General features: G+C 51.6%; 1 protein-coding gene across 1 annotated transcript; it reads right to left on the reverse strand.

Moving 5' to 3' along the window:
- Positions 1–302: 302 nt before the first annotated feature.
- F2 (coagulation factor II, thrombin) lies at positions 303–15,903 on the reverse strand. The gene is made up of 14 exons (XM_065403771.1): positions 15,630–15,903; positions 14,291–14,454; positions 11,360–11,384; positions 11,114–11,164; positions 10,497–10,602; positions 10,227–10,363; positions 6,716–7,018; positions 5,893–5,994; positions 4,651–4,777; positions 3,934–4,101; positions 3,419–3,592; positions 3,002–3,180; positions 909–979; positions 303–446 (listed from the first exon to the last, which is right to left on the reverse strand). The coding sequence occupies exons 1-14, from the start codon at positions 15,901–15,903 to the stop codon at positions 303–305; spliced, it is 2,025 nt and encodes a 674-aa protein (XP_065259843.1).
- Positions 15,904–21,730: the final 5,827 nt, after the last annotated feature.

The raw sequence follows: 21,730 nt of genomic DNA on the forward strand, positions 1-21,730 counted from the left end.
TAATGTGACTTGCTTATCTCTAGGGGCAGGGGTAAAGATTGGTAAGCTGACTTGTTTAATACACATCATGTCCTTATTAGTGCTCAGGTGCTAGGGCACTAATTACACAGATTAGAGTTGGATGGAACCAAGTCCTGTTCTCAGCACTGCCAACATACAAAGCAGGTACAATTGTTGCTATAACCCTTTTATTGGCAATGATGCTAGAGAATACCGCTGGACATTTTACTGCTGGTTCCTTAGTGTTCATATTGCTACAAATTAAAGCAGCTGTAAGAGTTGAGATGTGACAGATGCTTTCTTTATTGCCCATATTTGTTGATGGTTTTTAGCATCCATTTCTTCAAGCGGAATACATGTGTATAAAATCCGTATTTATCATCACGATCACAGCCTTCTCCCCATGAGACGATCCCCACCTGATACCAGCGGTTTTCTTCTGGGCTCTTACAGAGACAGACAGGAAAATAAATTAGTGCTCTACACAGTGCTAGCCTCAAGAGCCGTGAGATTTTTGTGCCCTAGCCAGCCTAGACCTCCAGCTGTGCTAGGTAGAGCTCAACAGTGACAGCTGTAGCCCAGTTGGATGGGAGCACTAATAGTCACGTGTTAGCTGGATACCCCGCTGGGGTAGATCTGCTCAGGCAAGCTATCACTCCCTTAAACTCTTCACAGGTGGTCTGAGAATGCATGAAGCTTGATCAATGTAGAATGTGGCTGGATTATTTCAAGATTTCTCTTTAGTTCAAAACCAGAAATAGATCTACTGTTTAGGTAACTGCATCTGCAGCCATTTGAGAGAACACCTCCCCCACTATCACTTCAGCCCTCTTAACGTTCTAAGGCTTCTGCGGCAACCTCCTCCCAAAGTCTCCTATGAGCAAAGCCACCATGCTTGTTGCACATACCTTCATGACAAAAGGGCCCCCACTGTCCCCCTCGCAAGCATCCCCTCTCTTGGAGTCTTCAGGACCATACCCTACAGGAGAAGAGGCAAAGGGCTGTTTTCTCTACTTCTTCATTTGTACCTTTAATGTTACACCGATGCTAAGGCTGGGAAATGGTACTAACAGTATGGCCCTTTCAAACATGCCCTTACTCACCCTCTGTGTGTATCATCATAAAGCTACCAGCTTACTTGATTAGTATCTTTCCATTGAAAAGCTCAAATAAAGGTGCTTTCTTATAGCCACTCCCACCTTCTGTTTCCAGTGCTGCCTTAATTCCATCTCCTCTCCCCTGGATTAGTACACTGCCCCAGACTCCCATCTACTGTGATCTCACTCCCACGCACACTAAAGCTTTGGCCTGGGATATTGTAGGTCCCTACTCTAAGTCCTAGGTTTTTTGAGCAAAATCCAGTCAGTCTTCTTACATTCATTTAATCCCCTCCCCTATTTAGTACAGCATCCAGTTGCCCTTATTTAAGATCATCCCTAGCCTGGCTGTACTCTATTCCCCTTAAAAGACTTTTTGCTATTCTCACCTGATTTCTTCCTATAGCAGGGTGAGCAAACTATAGCCTGCCACCCATTTTAATCCAGCCCTCAAGCTCCCATTGGGGAGTGGGGCCAGGGGCTGCTCTACATGGCCCCAGAAGCAGTGGCATAGCCCCCCCGCTCCTACGGGTAGGGGCAGACTGGGGAGACTGCTCTGCACACTGCCCCTACTCCAAGCACCACCCCTGCAGCTCCTATTGGCCAGGAACTGCGGTCAATGGGAGCTGCCTGGCCACACCTCCACGTAGGAGCTGGAGCAGGGACATGCTGCTGCTTCCGTGAGCCACTTGAGATAAGCGCTGCCCGTGGCCTGCACCCCTAAATCCCCCCTCAAATCCCTTGGTCCCTGCCTGGAGCACCCTCCTGCACCCCAATCCCCTCATCCCCAGAGCCCACGCCCCAGCCCTGATCCCCCTCCTGCCCTCCAAACCCCTCGGTCCCAGCCTGGAGCACACTCCTCACCCCCAGCCAGAGCCCACACTCCACCGCCCCCTCCAACCCCAATTTTGTGAGTATTCATAGCCCGCCGTACAATTTCTGTTCCCAGATGTGGCCCTCGGGCCAAAAAGTTTGCCCACCCCATCCTATATTATTGGTATCACCACTGCTAGAGTCAGGGCTCTCTCTGCTGCAGCTCTGGAACAGCCTCCCTCTGTTTTCATTATCTAAAAGTCTGTTTCCTTGCCTCCAAATGCTGCAGTGTCTGCCCTCAGCTGGTGCTATTTAACACTAATGTTTTCAGCAATAAGAACAGGAGTACTTGTGGCACCTTAGAGACTAACAAATTTATTTGAGCATAAGCTTTCGTGGGCTACAGCCCACTTCTTCGGATGCTTATGCTCAAATAAATTTGTTAGTCTCTAAGGTGCCACAAGTACTCCTGTTCTTTTTGCGGATACAGTCTACCACGGCTGCTACTCTGAAACCTGTTTTCAGCAACGCACGTTGAATGAAGCACTATGTAAAACAGGCTCAGGCAGTCACTCCCTCACATTCAGTATCCTAGGTATTGACCACTACTACAGCCAAGCCCTCAGACTTCCCTAATGTTAGACTCTGCTAATTCTGTACAGGAGGGAGGGGAGAATTCCAAGCCCCATTCTATCTCATCTCTCACAACCAGCTGATGCCCAAGAGCCTTATTCATGGCTCTAAATTCTTCATCCCTAGGGTGACCAGATGTCCCAATTTTATAGGGACAGTCCCGATTTTTGGGTCTTTTTCTTATATAGGCTCCTATTACCCCCCACCCCCTGTCCCAATTTTTCACATTTGCTGTCTGGTCCCCCTATTCATCCCCTACATAGGCTGGGAATTCCAGAGGCTCATTCATGCCCTGGGCATACTATTTCTTTAGGATAGATCAAAGTTTACTGGGCAGTAATTAAGCTAAGTGAGCCCTTGCATTATGGCACATGGTACCGAGAGCAACTTTGCCCCCTGACCCATCCATCACTGCCCCCATGTGCAGCAGTTAGCTCTGCACACCCAGCAGCACTTACCTGCACAGAACATGTTTTCAGTGAGTTTGATGTTAGTGGATGCCTTGCAGGTATCAGGGCTGACTAAGGGGAGGTTCACCTGTTGCAGAACTGAGGGCAGTGCGGCGGTGCCAGAGCTCCAGGTCTCATACAGATTTCCCCATCCAGATACCCGCCCTTTGAATCCTGACAGCATCAGGCTGCAGGAAGAAGCAAGGTTAAAGCACATGGAAATATTACATGTCACCCTTATAACCTAGCAATGCCCAGACTCTGGAGGGGCACCTCACCAACTGGCTCCCCTATTGCAAACCAGCACAGAAGATGCATCCTGCTTTTTGCTAGGGCTTTTCTGATCCTTCATGTAGACCCAAAGGAGATATTTGCAGCCTTGCTCCCTGGGGTTCTGGGGCTGCTTTCTCCCTCCAGCCTCCTCACCTCTGCACCAGCTCCCTGGTGGGCAGACAGACAGGGTGGATGCGGTCGCTAAAGACTATGGGTTTCTTCAGGAGCAACAGTGCAATGTCTCGGTCCAGGTTCTCTCTCCAGTTGTACTTGGGATGGATGATGATTTTATCCAGCATGGCGATTTTCTCTATGCTCTGCTCGTACCTGAAACGATTCCAATGGAAGGAGAGAAGTGACTGTGCAGCAGCTGTGAGCTCTGGGGGCTGCTGGCCCTCTGGCTGGCTTGCAGCGCCAACCTTCTCACAAGGAAGAGTGGCCCAAACTGCCCTCCCTTTCACTTTAGACTCTGGGATCAGCAGAGCCTCAGTGAGTGGTATCTCCATGGGAACCCACTATAACCTGGGGAAGCACCTGACAGTCTGGTTCGCCACAGGGGTTCCCATAATGCCAGATGACGTCCTCTCTAGACCCCAACTTTATTCTCCCACTACACTCATGGGGGACTCCCATCTGCTTCCCCCTCCCTCCCCCATTCAAGTTCTTACTTTGTTCTCTGGTGCTTCCCAATCCGCACCAAGATGTCATCTGTGGTGAAGTTCTTGTCCCAGGGTGGGTAAAGGAGGCAGTGGGCAGCAGTAAGGACCCAGCGGTCGCTGATGAGGCTGGCACCACACAGCAACTCCTGTGGCCTCTTCCTGAAAAGCATCACCTGCCTGGGATGGGAAGAGAAGGTGAGAGATTTACCCAGGGCACTGGTTCAGCTGGCTGCATGTTCTTGCGTGCCTTGCAGGAACAGCAGTTTGGCATGACCAGGGAAACCTGCCCTCACTGCCCCAGGAGACCATGACAGCACTCCCCTAGCATGAGTCAGGTCTAGTCCTTAGGACCTGGAACTGAGGATGAGTATTCTCCTTGCAGTCCTATCTGAAGGGTATTTTTCCCCTGCCACTTTCCCCATCTAATTAGACTTCTAATCCCTGCCATGGCCACCACCAGAGACCTGTGCCTGCAGGACTGGAACAAGTAGGATGAGGGTGAAACACACTGTCTGCAGAGTGTTTCCCTTTCCATGGCAGCCATGCACTTGGCTCCAAAGGAGAGAGGGAGTCTCTGTCCAGCTGTAGTAGTGCTGCCAAGTCAACTCCAGAAGGGGCTATGAGTAGAGGTGGTGCTGGCTGAATACACCGTGCCAGCTGCCAGACTCCTGATTTCCCCTGGTCTAAAAGGAAAGACGGTAGAGAAACTGCAGCAACAGTACTTACCAGGGGGCACTGCCAACTTCTGCATTTTCCCCCTTTACAATCCGGCCCCCAATGTAGGAGTCCAACAGCTCGTGCTCACTCTTATCAGAAATCTGTTTCTTCTCAAACAGGGGACGGATGCCACAATCTGAAAAAACAGGCAGCCTGTCTCTGTTACTCTACCTGATTTGCAATACAGGGGACCCACTCTACAGACAACAACATGCTTGACTGGGAGTAATTGGTAGCTGCCTCATTTTTAGGGTTACCACCTGGCTGGTATTTGACATGAATTTGCCAGTTACCAGAAAAATAAATGTAATCTGCCTGGTTTCTTCCATATGGGTCTAAAGATTTACATTATCACCACACTACACTGGGATATCTAATGTTAAAAGTTTGTGTGTCCAGCTAACAATGCTGCAGTGTTCCCACTTCCACAGTTTAAGCAATAACAAATCAAAACTGTTGAAAATATAACAGCTTCCTTGCCCTCCAACATGCAAGCACACTGCACGTGCGAGAGAGGGTTTGAGTCACGCAGGATTGAGGAGACATGCAAGGCATATTAAATAATGGAAGATCAGGGCGATGGTGTGAGTGATCCTACTACTCCCCTCCCCCCAATAAAAAAATAAAGCTCACATCAGAATGCAAAAAAATGCACATTCAATGACAACTGGTTAACGAAACAGACTAAAGGGTGGCTGGCAAAATGTGCTGATAAAACAAATGCCCATTTGTTATCGATGATGTTTTCCCTCTATATACTATAAGTGGCTGTTGAAGGGGGGGTTTGCAGAATTGCCTTGTGGTTGGGGTTGTGGCAGGCTTGCCTTGGGGGGGGGGGTAGGAAGTGCTGATTTTTTTGCATTTCAAAAGACAGTAACCCTACTCATTCTCTATTGTGCTCTTTGCTGGGAGAGGCTGGGACTGGAAGATCTCCCAAAGCCAGCAGTCTTGCACTTTCTCCTACAGCACTTCTTGCGCTGAACCAGGGTTGAAGTAGCAGGGATCTCCCCACGGCACCTCCTGCTGGGAAAAGCTGGGACTGTAAGGACTGGGAGCTTCCTCACAACTGGAGGCTAGCTTTGGATGAGCGTTTTAGACAGAACCTAAAGTAGTTTTAACATCCACTTCTGCTTTCAGCAGTAGGCATTTAACAGGCTTTTTTTTTCTGAGGAACAATGCATTGTGGGAAGGAGTTGCAGCTTCTGCAGCACTTTTGGTGCTATGTTTGTGCCTCCTGGGTCCTTTGCTCACCTGTTTCACCTGAACCAAAAGTCTTAACATCAAAGAAGGTTTGGTGCTGTTGGGTAATGGTCCTCCCTGCTATTGCTTCGTCCATCTCATCCAGAGGTCTCGCTGAGAGAGACAGACAGAGATGTTCAGAGGCAAAGCTCCAGCGTTTTACATAGGACTTCAGAAGTGGCACCATCCCTTCCCACACATAGTGGGGTTGGTGGAAGTATTGCTTTTTTAAGCAAGACCATTGGTTCACTAATTCTCCTTCCCAATCTCTGGCCAACAGGTGAACTAATAAGCAGCATCCAGTTAGCTGGAATATGGGGGCACATAATAATAATAATAATATAATAATAATAATTAATGGAGATATCCCATCTCCTAGAACTGGAAGGGACCTTGAAAGGTCATCGAGTCCAGCCCCCTGCCTTCACTAGCAGGACCAAGTACTGATTTTGCCCCAGATCCCCAAGTGGCCCCCTCAAGGATTGAACTCACAACCCTGGGTTTAGCAGGCCAATGCTCAAACCACTGAGCTATCCCTCCCCCCATCACATATTGAGGTGATGCAGGGGGATGGGGTTGTCAGTCAATAAAGGGCCCCTCAAACCTCAGGCATAGTCTTACATGTGTACACATACACCATGTGACCCACACATGCATGACTTCATGTAAACAGATGAATCCCATACATGTAGCCTCCCATGAGGCTGTGGCCCACCCACTCCTCACTACAGGATCCCTTCACCACAGTACTGTATCCTCCTGGCTGCTGTGAATTTCTCCCACCCTGCAGGCCCAAGATCCCCATGGCAGCCCCATACCCACTGACGCGCCTCACCACAGTAGTGCAGGTCACAGTACTCAAAGGTAGTATTTGGATGATCCACATAACACCAGACACCTTCATCATCGTCATCAGGATTCCGGCAATAATTCTCCACCAGCTTCACTTCTCGGGAAAATGTATTTCCATAGGACAGCTCCTTTGCCTTGTCTGAGGCCCATGGCAAACACTTGGCCCCAGAGACGGTGACAGAGAGATTCCCATGGTAATTCATCCCTTTGTCCGTTTCACATGGCTGCTGTGTTTTGTCCAGTGGAGGGGACCGGGGACTAAATGGAACTGTGGTCTTGTCCTGACCTGAAAGAGAAGGAGCAAGACAGCCGTTATCAGACTCACGGACCTGCAGTGGGAAGTGCTGGTGTCTGGCTACAGCCCAGATTCCAGCAGGCCCCAGAGCACTTCATTATGTCCCATCACTCCACTATGTCTGGAAGTCCCCACCCTGAATCCCCTGGGATACCCCACACAGCCCAGGAGCCCCCTCCTCACCAATGAGGCACCTGGGGGTACTGCTTCACTCAAAGTAAAATGAAGCAGACCTTCATCCCACTTCTCTGTGCCATTCCCAGGTGTTAATGGAACTTCAGTGTGTTTGCATTTTCAGGGGAAAGCTCCCTACAAGGCAGTTATATTGATGCCCCAGGCACTTCCTGCGGGAAGTGGAGTGACCCGGCCCCAGCCTGCTCTGCTCCCCTGGCTCCCAGGCTTTGGGGGGCGGGGAACCGCCCCCCAGCACTCGTCGGCAGCGTGGCTGGGAGCCAGGGGAGCGGAGCAGGCACTTACCGCTGAGTGCAGGACCGACCGCTTCTGGAGTCCTCAGGGGAGTGGGGGTGGGGCTAGGGCGGGGAAGGGGCAGGGCCCTGGGGAAAGAGGCGGAGCAGGAACTGGAGCAGCACGCAGCTGAGCAGGGCACCAGGAAATTTGGTGCCCCAAATTTCCTGGTGCCCTACGCAGCTGCGTACTTTGCGTATGGGTAAGGATGGCCCTGTGTGGAGGGTTACCCAAGAAACCACTTATAGTTCTGAGCTAGAGCTACCACAGCCCTCCACTCCTTTCGAGCACATGGGGAGATAGCCCTTCGCAGTGATGTGCAACCAGCTTCAAAACCACAGGCCCCCTCAAAACATTTCTGCCTCAGTCAATGAGACAAAATATTCTTCACAGCCCCAAAGTCCATTAGTTCTGTACTCATTCTCTCACAGGTCTCGCCTGGCAGCAAGTCATGGGGAGCAGGGCTCCAGTTTCCTGGGCAGGCAGGCAGACACCAGGAGAGGTACTGTGCAGCTGTAGCTTGGCCTCACCCTCCTTTCATTCTCCTCGTGTAGTACTGGAGCCCCAGTGTTGGCAGCTGCTGTGACAGCAGCAGGCACATCTGTGATATCGTAGCTACCTGAGCAAGCAGCAGCAGGGTCAAGCCTAGCTTCCAAGAAGCTGCCCCTCCCTGGTGTAGCCAATTCCTGCCCTGCATGAGCAACCAGGGCACCATCCATGAAGGGAAATGATGCCTCTCTAACGTGCTAGTCTCTCAGCATGTAAGCAAGATGATGGCTAAGGGAGAGTCAGCTAGTAAAAGCCTCTGCCATGGGTCAGAAACTGGCCAAGGAGCAGAGAACAGCACAGGGACTAGTGGCCGAGTCTCCCCCAGCAAAGGGGAACAGTGGCATTTAAAAAATATATATATTCACATGCTCTTATTCCTAGTTTCAGCCTTGAAAGCTCCCCTATCAGAAGGGCTGCCATCGCCTACTGTCAGCAGGGCTGACGCCTGGCACAACGGCTGCCATTTCCTGACAGACTCTGCATGTGGACGTGAGGCTGCGCCTAGCAAGATGGCTATCACATCCCATCTGTTCAATGAGACTGAGGCCAGGCTGATCTCAAGGAAGATGGCTGCCACTCTAGAGGGAGCTAGAGAGGACACTGGGGAGAGGGGCTGGGCTAATGCAGTGCAGGGGGCTGCAGCCTGCACAGGGGAGACTAAGTGGATGTCTAGGGGGTGCAGCAGCCTGTGGGAGAGCAGGGGGCAGAGCACAAGGGGGGGGGCAGCTGCCAAGCGAGAGAGGGGCAGGGAGGAGGAGGACACAGCACTGCCAAGGCTGGAGAGTGCTTCATGCATCACCTGCCTTTGGCCAGGGCAGAAACCCTTCTGCCAACCCCTCTCATGTTTCAGCTCTGCCTGAGGTAAAACCCTCTCTGATTGGCTGCCTGCCCCACCTCCTGGGGAAGCCGGCAGAGCTATTCCCTCAGGACCCGCCCGCCCCCATGCCAGTCTCACAGGAGGGGAGGAGGGAGCAGAAAGAGCCCAGCAGCTCTGGATGGCTCTGCTCCCCTCCTGTGAGCAGTGATGGGAACAGCAGGGTTCCTCTGCGCCTTCCCCCTCCACTCTCCCTCCCTACAACACCTGGCCTGGGAAGAGGGAGGGGGCGAGGAATACCTGGAGTTGCAGGAACAGATGTGAGGCTGGCAGATGGGGGCTGAGAGCTCCTGCAGCAAGGTGCCAAAAATCACCTTAATCAATTTGGGACTATTGGTACCACCAATTGTCACCCCCCCACACACTGGAGGGGGCAGGAATTAAAAAAAAAAAACCCAAAACCTATATTTTGTTTTTTGGTCTCTCTCTATATTTAAATCATGGTTTTGGGGGCAATCTCACACGTGTTTCATGTCTAACATGATTTTGGAACCTTTGGGGCTGGCACTGCTGAGAATGGCAGTTCCCCACCCCCTCGGTGATGAGAGGATAAGCGGAGGTCAAGCAGTGAGTGAGTGAGTGTGTGTGTGTGTGTGTGTTTTGAACCTGAGAGTATCACACACAAATAGGGGAAGGATGGTTTTGCCATAATGGTTACTTAAAAAAACAGAAAGTAGGCAAAAAAATGTGATTTATTCATTCCTGATTTATGAATGCTTGAGGCTGGCAGCAGTGATGCAGCTGCTGCAAGGCTCTAGGGGGCACAACATTATTTAGAGTCAGGGCCGGCTCCAGCTTTTTTGCCGCCCCAAGCGGTGAAGCGGAAAAAAAAAAAAAAGATAAAGCCGCCATCGGCGGCACTTCAGCGGCAGCTCTACCGCGCCGCTTCATTCTTCGGCGGCAATTTGGCGGCGAGTCCTTTGCTCCGAGAGGGACTGAGGGACCCGCCGCTGAATTGCCGCCAAAGACCCGGACGTGCCGCCCCTTTCCATTGGCCACCCCAAGCACCTGCTTCCTTTGCTGGTGCCTGGAGCCAGCCCTTTTTAGAGTAGCGAAGAATAGTAAAGATTGAGCACTTCAGAGGGACCTAAGCAAGCTAGGTGAATGGGCAGCACAATGGGGAGCCCTCTCCAGCTCAGTGTGCCTTTGCCTTCCAAGCCATAGCTCCGCCACCCATTCCCACAGGACTCCTCCCTCCCACACCCACTCTCCACAGACCCTCCCCTTTCTTGAGGTCCTTAGTATCAGCATTAGAGTAAATTCTTCCCTCCCAGGGAGCGGGGTATCTCAGGGCCCAGTGTCGAGGCTCACCACACACTGGAACAGCACACTCCTCCCATCGCACTGCTGGGTCTCGGGTGTAGCACCAGGGGCCATTTGGGTTGTTGTCTGGGTTCCTGCAGTAATTCTTGGTGAGATTGGCATTTGGATGGGTGGTGGTGTTAAACCTATGAGAAAGGAGTGATGAGGTAGCTAGCAGCCTAGAGAACCCCTCCAGTCAGGGTTGTAGTCTTCCTCACAACCTGGCTCCTCTAACCAGAGCTGGGATTTAGTGTGTGCGGAAGAGGGTTATGGACTTACTCAGGTCTGTGAGGGAATTTGCTTGTCCAGAACTGACATTCAATCCCCGACTTGGTGACAGAAACTGTCCCTTGATAGTTCTGCCCACTGCCTGCGACACAGTTTCCTGCCAAAGTCCCAACAGAGGGCAAGTCAGATCCAGAGGGAAATCAGAGGCACTATTTTCATGGAGTCCATAGATACCAGCCTACAAATCCCTGACTTGGGTTCTCACATACATGCATAGACCCACCTTAAACAAATTTTACCCCCAGATCATCTTGATGGACTTCACTTCTGTATCTCAGTGCCTTGATTTGGAGCTGGGGGTAGCTGGGAATAGTAGTGAGGAACTGGCTCCTCACTGGAGCTGGCGGCAGCTGGGCATCTATCCTATGCTATTCCAAGGGGGACTCCAGGGTTTTTAGGATGTTAAAGAAAAGTGTTTGTGGGGGGATCAATATGGCAGGAAAGTCTAGGGGGCTCTGCCTCCCCCTCTAAGTGCTGTTGCTCCCCCTGATATTGTCCATCTGATGACCTCCCTGCTTCTTTAGAATTTCCTCCCAAATTGTGCTGGAAGCAGGTTTCCAGGAACTCACCATCTCCAGTGGCTCACAAGGTCTCCAAGCCCCTCTTACCTGTCAGACACTCATCCAGAGCTGTCCTGAGCTTCCTCTGGGATTCACATTCTAACAAACAAGAGCAAGAAACCTGTCAGGTCAAAGGCACTCCAATGAGCACTGCAGGTCAAGTCAGCATAACATATGAGAGGATAGAGCCCTGGGGAGTGGGCCCTGCTAACTAAGCTAGGGAGCCAGCTCTTTGGGGTACAGCAGTACAGCCTGTGGGACATCAAAGCATTTGCAGGACTTTAACCAACTTACCCCTGTATTTCCTCCAGAATTCATTCTGCAAAACAAATGCAAACACTTAGGATCTGAGTAATGGAGCCTCAGCCCTGCCTTAACTTCTGCAATTCAAACCAAAGCCAGACACCATCTCAGTAAGAGAATGTCCCTTCTTGGCAAACAGGGAGCAAACTCTGGCCCTGCTGAGATCAAAGATACTGGAGCACAACAGAGAGAAAGTGACACTGAGTCACATGCTTTCCTGTCAAATTCTGGGGATACCTCTCCTATCACAGCCCTGCCCCAATGGAGGCGTTTGAAAGCAGCCCATTTCACTTCTGGCTGACCTATCTCAGCATCATCACAGTTTCCAGCTGTCAAATCCTCTTCAAGCAGAATACTGCCTTGAGAACTACCCCACTTGGGGAGTAGCAGGGGACTGGAGACAAAGCAATTCAGGTGGGGAACACTGGCAGTAATGGCCTTTCCTGTGGTCAGCTGCCTTCCCTCTCCATTCTGGGCTTGGGGTCCCTAAGTTTACATCAGCCAGCCACACACTCCTCTCTGCTTCCATCCCTGCAAGGTCAGGCACAGTGGCAAGCATTATCTCTAGGATTTATATTACAGTAGTATCCCAAATGTGCTGGGTGCTGCCTAGACATATAGTAAGGGACAATCCCTGGTGCCAAAACCTCCTAAACTGGAAAGACAAATAACTGACAAAGCTTGGGGGCAAGGGATACATCATAAACAAAGGAGTCAGGGGCTGATTGGTAGCAATCTTGTACAGACTTATCTACAAGGCACGTTAGTCCTTGCTAGAAGGGTATACATTCTAGTACACACTAGCATGTTGCACACTAACTGGCTTGTGTGGACCCTGCTGGTGTGTACTAAGAGCGTGCATAGGTTTGCCAGATGTCCAGTTTTTGACCGGAATGCCCAGTCAAAAAGGGATCCTGGCGGCTCCAGTCCAGCACTGCTGACTGGGCCGTTAAAAGTCCGGTCGGCGGCACAGCGTGGCTAAGGCAGGCTCCCTGCCTGCTATGGCTCCACGCAGCTCCTGGAAGCAGCTAGCATCTCCCTCCAGCTCCTAAGCGGAAGCGCAGCCACAGGGGCTCTGCATACTGCCCCCGCCCTAAGTGCCGGCTCCATAGCTCCCATTGACTGGGAACCACGGCCAATGGGAGCTGTGGGGGCAGCGCCTGCGGGCCGGGGCAGCACCTGCGGAGCCCCCAGGGCCATGCCTCCACCTAGGAGCCGGACATGCCAGTCACTGCTGGGAGCCACCTGAGGTAAGTGCTGCCTGGATCCCTGGAGCCTGCATCCCTCACCCCGTACCGCACCCCAACCCCCAGCCCTGAGCCCCCTCCCGCATCAAAACTCCCTCCCAGAGCCTGCATCCCTCTCCCCCCCGAACCCTTTGGCCCCAGCCCGGAGCCTCCTCCTGCTTCCCAAACTCCTCATCCCCGGCCCCACACCAGAGCTCGCACCCCCAGCAGGAGCCATCACCCACGCCCCCGCACCTCAACCCCCAGCCTGGAGCCCACATGCACCCTGAACCCCTCATTTCTGGCCCCACCCCAGAGCCCATACTCCCCTTCCACAGCCTATCCCCCTGCCCAGAGGCCTCAGCCCAGAGTCCGCACCCCCAGCCAGAGCCCTCACCCCCTCCCGCACTCCAACCTCCTGCCCAGCCCAGTGAAAATGAGCGAGAGAGCGAGGGTGGGGGATAGCGAGTGACGGAGGGGGGGGATGGAGTGAGCAGGGCCTCAGGAAGGGTGGGACAGGGGGCAGGGCAAGGATGTTCGGTTTTCTGCAATCAGAAAGTTGGTAACCCTAAGTGAACATTAATGTAGTCCTGTTTCAAAGGTGCACTAGAGAACTTTAGTGCGCACCATCATGGGCCAGCTAGTGTGTTACACGCTAGCTCACACTAGAATTTACACCCTTCTGGTGTGGACTAATGCAGCTTGTAGGCAAGCCTGTAGTTTCACTTATTTTAAATATATATAGATAAAAATCATCCTCAGCTATGGCATAACTAGATATTTTCAGGCTTGTTTTGTTCTGCTGAATGCCCTTGTTAGTCTCAATTTAAAAGCAAATGAAAGACAATTGAGCAAGCTTAGTTTAGCTGGCCTAAAAATTGAAAATAGGCCCAGATCCCCACAACATGCATGTGCTCCATTGGGACTAGCAGGCATGTGCTGAGAAGCAAGCATGTGCCCTGTTTGCAGGATAGGGGCTGTGGCTGTTTGGAAGTCTTGCTTTTGTATTAACCCTTACTTGCTTAGTTAGTTATATTTTTAAAATCTCTGCCTTTTTTTATTTGAGGTCCCCATCTTTCAATCAGACCTAATAACTCCAACCCCTGGGGCTCTGCACAGATTGTACTTTAACCTAGGCCTAATTCCTGTGCACTCTTACCTGTTTTCAATTAATTTTTCATTTTTAGAATATTTTGCTCTTCTCTGTATCAACTAAGATTTAGTTTCCTTGTACAGACCTGTCTTCCACCTTGCCCCCAGCATACACTGATTTACACTCATTGTGATGCTCATTTTTTTCCAAATAGAACTAAATATACCCAATTTCCCTCAAAGTAACCTCTTACCCCCAACCTCCACCTCCACCAAGCTGCATCCCCCCAGTAATGAGGATGGGGCTTGTCAGGCACCTCCCTAGAGTTTTCCCTTTCGCTCTGTCAGACAGGAGGGCTCCCAGGACTGTAAGGATGCTGCCACCAGAACCTCTCTGACCTTTCAGGAGAGGAAGGTAGTTCCTGCCCCAATTAGGAAATATGCCACAGAACCAAAGTCATTCCTTGAAGGGGGTCTGGGAACACAGTGGACCTCACCTTGGCAGCCCCTTGATGAACCCTTTAGAAGTTATGATCCTCGACTATCTGGTCTCTCCTCACAGTACCCATATGAAGGAACATTTCCTGAGAGTGGCTGTACATACCGTGCGAACAGTGGACTCGAGGGCTTCATAGGCCTCCTCATAGCTACATTTCTCTTCTAGACACTCCCGTTCCAGGTTGCCTTTGAGCATCTCTTCCAGGAATCCCTTGTTGGCACGTCGCGGGCGCTTGAGCAGGGAAAGCGCTTGCTGCTGCCCAAGGAAAACTACCAAACCAGAACACTGACCAGTCACACTGACCGTTTCCTTTGCAGGCTCTGCATGTCTGGTCATGGGTCTGAATCAGTGAACACACACAGACAGCGAGCCTCTCCTACTGCCTGACTTCTAGTGGAATACAAGGGATGAAAGAGGCCCAATAGGGCCTATCCAGTTCACCCTGAGGCCCGTGCAGGATTAACCTCCCTGCAATCTATGAGCTAAGGCTGTGACCAGTCCTAGATGCCCCAATGGCTGGGGCCTCCACCCCTTCCCTGTACATTTCCTTTGGCAAGGCCACTCCACTGGTTCACTACTGGGCCAAAGTCTGTCTGCTTGGAGCATCAGCACTCACTGTCTTTGTACTGCCACATACTGGCAGCTGTTTCTCTCACTCTGGCGTGCGTCTTTTTGCAATCCCAGCTCAGTGGGATATGCTGGGAAATCACTTCCATCTGCTTCAGCCTTCTCCCATTCCTCTGCATAGCAGTGGGGCAGAGGAGACTGTTAGAAGGTCCTGTCTGAGGGGACCCTGCCCCCACATCAGGGAGAGACAGGAATGAGGGAGCAGGCGCCCTAGTGGGGAACAAAGGAGGAGCACCAGGAGCAGGGACAGTATATTGCATATGCCTGGGAGTGAAACAGGGCCTAGCCTGTACTACATGTGTTGTTCTGACAGCCAGAGGGGCAAAGGCAAAGTGGAGAACAATAGCCCCCCATAAATAAAGCAGGTCACCAAGAGAAAGTGAGTCCCTGGCCCAGGAAATGCCACATGTGGCCAGCACAAGGCACAGGACTGATTAAGATACCCCTTCCCTCCCCCCAGGTTCATTCATGCTCCAAGACAGGGGGCTTTGAAATATACAGTCAGAATAACCCAACACAATCCACTGAACTATAGTAGCCAGCCACTCTCCCCACCCCATCCAGCTCTTTCCCCAGAAACTGGGGACTGCTGCTTCTCCCTATACAGCAATAGGGAAGCCCTGCGCGCTCTCTCCCCACTTCTTAGCAAGCTAACTCCTACCGTCTTAGCTGGAACAAACCCCTGGCCACTCCAGGGCCTGTAAGCCCCTCATACAGGCTTCCCCTTCCAGCTGCAGCTTGGGAATGAACAGTCCTATTCGTTTTCCTCAGCCTCCCATCACCCTTGCCCTTCCGTGGATACTCAATGAGCCCTTACCCCTGTCATGGCTCAGCACGAGGTGCAGAAGGCAGAAAAGGAGCAGGCTGCCCAGCACTCTGACTCTGCTGTGCCTCATGGTATATGCCTCAGCTGCAGAGGAAATGAAGAGGGAGCAGGACAAGAGAAGTCCCAGTCCCGTCTGGGTTAATGTTGAACCAACATGAAGAAATAGGACCCAGGAGGTCAGGGTGTGTGGTGTGTCAGGGACAGCAGGGGCTGAGGCTCCTGCTGTCCCTCCTCCGCTTGGCTTCTCTCCCTCCCCTTCATGCATTTTCACTTTCAACCATTTTACTAGTCTGAGCAGCATAATAAAACAACAATAATTATACTACCTAGCTCTGATATAGCGCTGTCATAACCACCATCACACTGGGCAGGTCAAACACTTCAAAGACGAGTGACTGCAGCCTCACAACTGCCAGGAGGTCACAGATGGGGAAATGGAAGCAGATGGAAAGAGAAGGATGCTCCCAGGCAAACAGCGAGCCAGCAGCAGAGCCAGGAGAGCCCAGCCCACCTTGGTGAGGTCACTGCTAGATCAACATAGCTGAAACAATTTCTCCCAAGCCATCTTTGCTCCCACCTTGCCCCATTGCTGTTGGCCCCACCACCTCCCTGTCACATGGGCTATGTCTACACTATGAGCTACGAGTGTGATTCCCAGCTCATTTACACATACTCACGCTAGCTCAATGAGAGCTAGTGCAAGTATAAATAGCAGGGTAGCTATGGTAGCACGGGTAGCGGCTGCATGGCTGACATGCTGAGTACTTGCCCACAGGGTTCAGACAGTTTGTACTCAGCACGGCTGAGCCACGTGTATGTGATCTGGGAATCACCTGCCTACCCCACAGTGTAGACATAACCCTAGACTCATTTTCAACACCTCCCCTCACATCCAGGCTGGCACCAAGTCTCCCTGCTCTGCCCATCGCACATTTGTCAATGCCCTGGTCATCTGTGATTGCTGCAGCCTCCTCCTCTCTGGCCTCCCCAATCCTCACCCCCACCTTCCACTCCATCGAAAAATGCAACTGCAAGGATTCTCTCCCTTACTCACCAATCCCAAATGCATCCCTCCCCTCTGGGAATCTCTCCACTAGCTCCCCTTTACCCATCACATCCAGTTTAAACTTCTCATCCTTGCCTCCAGTGCTCTACACAACTCCAGCATCGTCTTCATCCTGGCTCATTTCTTAGGGTCTCCTCTTAGCCCCTTGCTTCACCAAGGATGCCAACACCACCACTCCCTTCATTTCCTGGGCCCACGCTCACTCTCCTCCATGTGGCCCCTTACACATGAAGCAACCTCCCAGTCCATGTGTGCCAGCCCCCCCCCCCAGCTCTCCGCCTCCAAACCCCTCCTAAAGACTCACTATGGTCACAAAGATCAAGGTCAGGATGAAGACGACCTACCCCTATGCTTGCCCTCTCCTCTGAACTTGTTGGGCATTGCATCTTGAACTCCTCAGAGCAGGGACTGGTCCCTATAGAAATGTAACACAGAGTCAATGCTTTAAGGAAGTGAACTTTCTCCCAGCTCTGCCCCATGGCTTAGCCACAAGCCTCCTGTTCAGGATTCAACCATTTCTTCTCCTCTCTGAGCACCATAGCCGGTGGTCTGCCAGAGAATCAGCTCCCCTCCCCTCCCCCCACTGCCAAGGAGCATGAGTGGGTGGCAGCTGCTGCTACAGCCCATTGGAGTTCTTTCCAGTTAGTTTAATAAAGCAATTCCTGATACAACACCACCACCACCACCCCGGCGGGGCACAAAGTGGGCAGTGCTGGAGGCCCCTTTTATCCTACACGAGTGAGAAAGGAGGAATCTACTAAAGGGAGCCCAACAAAGAAAGGAGATGAAACGATTCTGCCAAGCAAGAAACTAGTCAGGTGGACAGATAAGCCCTGGAGATGCAGGGGAGGAATCTGCTGAGAACAGGAAGGCAGGATTAACCTGTTTCAGAGTAGCAGCCGTGTTAGTCTGTATCCGCAAAAATAACAGGAGTACTTGTGGCACCTTAGAGACTAACAAATTTATTAGAGCATAAGCTTTCGTGGGCTACAACCCACTTCTTCGGATGCATATATTATTAACCTGAGAGCTGTGAAATCAAAATGACTAATGAACCCAAGAAGGGTCTAGTGCTTCATACAGCATGTTAAAGAATAGCAATGTGGCCATCACGAGTGTGAGCTTCCTCAGAGCAGGGCCTGTCAAAGTAACATGGGACAGGTTCAGAGCACAGAGAATGGGGCTGCCAGAGCCTGGGGGACAGTGGCTCAATATGAAGCTGTTTGTTATGTCCCGCTGCACTCATGGAGTATTTTTCCGGTCTGTGCTTTGGATAGATCTTCTAACTAGTGTTTACCTCCATGGGGGGAGTGCAAATATTAGTATTAGGGCAGCCGGAGAAATGACTCTTCGGCCAGGGGTACAAAGAGCAGTTACGTAGGCTCCCTCCCCGACCTGAGAACAGGGGTTCTGGGGAGAAGAGAGTCACACCCTGAGGCATTTGGAGAAATCCCCTAGGACTCCCTTAAGAAAGAGCTGAGATGCCCTGGGTCAGGAAGGTTGTATGATGGGTCAGAGATCAGCCTGGAAACAACCTATGTTACCTAGAGAGCATGAGCAAATCATCCCCAGAGAGAGAGAGAAATGCAGAGGGGCTGGGGAAGGGAGGAGGGTGAAGGCAAAGGAGAACATACACCATTGGGACAGCTGGGGAAATAGGGCCATGTGCAGCAGCCAGAGCCTCTCTCGCACAGGGGAAGGTGTCAATAGCATTAGCACACAGTACTTTCAAAGTCCCAGCTGGGGGCAGGAGGATCTTGCCCAGCTGATTAACTGCATGCAGAGGGGGAGGGGGCAGAGGCTACTGGTAGGGCCTGGTCTCAGTCACAGTCCCTACTAGTCCATTTGATTTTTGGGCCTGAGCTCCAGGACTGCAGTGACCTTAGGGCCCCTTTCACTGAGGCAGGATGGTTTGGCCTGACAGGGTGGGAAAGCAGAGCCCCCAGGCTATCACCTCACACCAAAGCATTGGAGTAAGGTTAAGGTTTCTCTATACTACAGCTAGGCCATTCACAGTTGTCTTGCTTATTCTCTCCTGTCTTCCCAAAAGAAAGGAGGCAGCTTGGGGTCAGCACAGGGAGTAAGAGACTGAACAGCAGGGAAAGGGAGATTGCAATTTGCAGGTACCCCTGCAACTGTGCCTCACTCCCCAGGAACCGTGGCAGAGGACAGATGCCTGGATCAAACATGGCTATCTCTGTGTCATTACGGTCACTTTGCAACTGTGTCAATATTTGACAAATGCAGAGAGCTGGGCCAGTCACCTGGAGTTAGAGGAGCAGGAACATACTAAATGTACTTATCTTTCTAGCTTCAAAAACAACCTCCACCCACACAGTTTAGCAGCCATCCTGGGCCCAGCTGCACCCTATTTACATACAAATTACTGAATAAAGGTGCAACCAGCAGTGACAAGATGCCAGCAAAGCATCTGAGATAGGAGAGCCTATCATCTTATTCAACATTAATTCAAACCGGCTTGGACCTGGGACCATTGCCTGGCCTAGTAACTGGCTAAAAGCCCCTAAACTGAGGGGAATGATACGTGACAATGGAATGAGGTTTGGGAAAGGGTCTAAGTGGGAAGCCATAAGAAGCAGAAGTAGCAGTATGGTCCTCCTACTGCTTTAATAACATTCCAAAATGGGGAATAAAAACACCAATGCAGGGCCGGCTCTGGCTTTTTGGCCGCCCCAAGCAAAAAAAAAAAACACAACAACCTGCGGGGCGTCTGGAGCTCGGGTGCAGGGGGACCGGCTGGGGGAGGGGGAGGGAGCGGGCAGGAGAGAGAGAGAAGGGGGCGGCCAGGGCTACAGCAGGGGCGCTGCCATACGGCCCCTCCCGCTGTGACGCCTCCTGCGCGAGGGCTCCGCTCCGGTCGGGGGGAGGGAAGGACGAGGACTGCCCTGCAGGGCGCTCTGGTTCTCCGCGCTGCTGCCCCCTACAGGGCGGCCGGAGCGGAACAAGAAAAAAAAAAAAAAAAAGCGGCCGTGCCACCCTAGGATTGGGCAGAATGCCGCCTCCAACAATCTGCCGCCCCAAGCACCAGCTTGCTCAGCTGGTGCCTGGAGCCGGCCCTGCACCAATGACATTCCTAGGTGATAAGAAATAGGGAGGAGCTGGACATCTATGAGGACAGACAAATAATCCTAAGGGCCAGTAAATGGGCAGGCCTACTCTGCAGTGCCACCTGCTGGCCAAGCGTGGCTCTGTGATGCCTGGCCTCAGGTTCCCTTTACTGTCCCACAGGCACTTGTGTCCAATAACAAACCGTCTTGTTAGGGTCTGGTTTAACATAAAACAAAGGCACAGTAAGGATTCTTCCACCTCTGTCTCCCACTGGACACAGACCCTCATCTATAAGGTCCACCTCGCACCAACCTCTTTGCTAGGTACAGTTATCAGTACCTCTACTCAGTCTCTTCCCTTGAAGTCAAGGGGTTGTATTGGTCCCCTTGTTTGCCTGTGTTTGCTGTATTCTCAAGCTGCTCCTCCAGGAACTCCCCCAGCAACTTCCTTCCTGAGCCTTCTCAGCAGCTCTGTAACAGCTCTCCCAGCAACTTCCCCAGTTGTTGTCTCCCCTTTTTAAGGCCCAGGTGCCTTCCCTTAAGCCCAAAAGGGCAGCAGGTAATAAATCACAAGTGCACTGGATCCTGCTTTTCCCAGGAAACTCAGTCTGGGGGAAATTAATCAAACAGGTCCTCAGAGAGGAGGAAATCGGGGCAGCAAGTATGGCTGAAACTTTGGAGGCAGCGAACAAGACAGGCATTTGCAATGAGATGTGGAAGTCAAACAAGCCAATGGAGGTTTTGGCCATATACACAAAGGGATGATCCATGCTCTAAAACACTGTGTTGAGTTGGCACCTAGAATTGGATGTTTCCCTACCAGGAGATGACTGACAAACTGGAGTGAGTTCAGAGAAAATAATCAAGGAGGAGGATATTGGAGGGACTGACTGTGTAAGAACAATTATCCAAGTGATACATATACCTATTCTAAGGCCTGGTCTACACTACAAAGTTGGGTCGCGGTAAGCTGCCTTGCATTGACCTAGTTGTGCATGTGTCTATGTTTAAATTTGTCTCCTACTGATGTAAGTGCCCAGTTACAGCAACCACCTCCCTTAGTGGAGTTGAGCCATGGTTGGTGTACTGAGGTCAACACAGTGCAAATTTAGACACTACGTTACCTTTGTCAACTCTAACAGTCCTCCAACAGCTATCCCAAAATGCCTGACACTGACCATTCTGGTCACAATTGTGAACTCCACTGCCCAGGGTCAGGCAGACTGGAGGGCCCCCCTCCCTTTTAAAGCCCAGCAAATTTTTGAAATGCCTTTTCCTGATTGTCCAGCTTGGCAAGCACACCTAGCAGCTCCCATTGTTGTGTGCAACTGCCCAAGTGACCATGCCAGCTACATGCTCCAGCCATGCTCCATCCTGGAGTAGAGAGGAGCTCTTGGATCTCCTGGGTCTATGGGAAGTAAAGGCTGTGCAATCACAGCTACAGACCAGCCGTAGAAACATCAACATCTATGAGCAGATTGCATGGGGGATGTAGGAGAAAGGGCATGACAGGGATCAGCACAGTGTCATGTGAAAGTGAAGGGATTGCATCAGGCATATCAGAAAGCCAGAGAGGCCAACAGCTGATCTGGTGCCAAGCCACAGACCTGCCGCTTTTACAAAGAGCTGCATGCTATACTTGGCGGAGACCGCCCTCCCCTGCTCTTCACCATGGATACCTCCAAGAAGCCCAAGCCACAGGCTCCTGGAGTAAACAGCAAGAACAAGGAGGAGGATGGGGGACAGGAAACTGGAGGGGGGGGAAAATCCAGCTACACTGTGAGCCAGGACCTCTTTGAGACTCCAGTGCAGTCCAATCAGTCGAGCATGGGCAAGCCTGATGCAGGGAAAGGAATCTCAGGTAAGTGTGTAAACGTATTTCCCATTACAACGATGTACTGATGGCGCCCCCAACTCAACAGGACACAGCTATCGACTTTTCATTAATTCACTCATAC

The sequence above is a fragment of the Emys orbicularis genome, chromosome 4, assembly GCF_028017835.1.
Source record: "Emys orbicularis isolate rEmyOrb1 chromosome 4, rEmyOrb1.hap1, whole genome shotgun sequence".
Classification (NCBI taxonomy): domain Eukaryota; kingdom Metazoa; phylum Chordata; order Testudines; family Emydidae; genus Emys; species Emys orbicularis.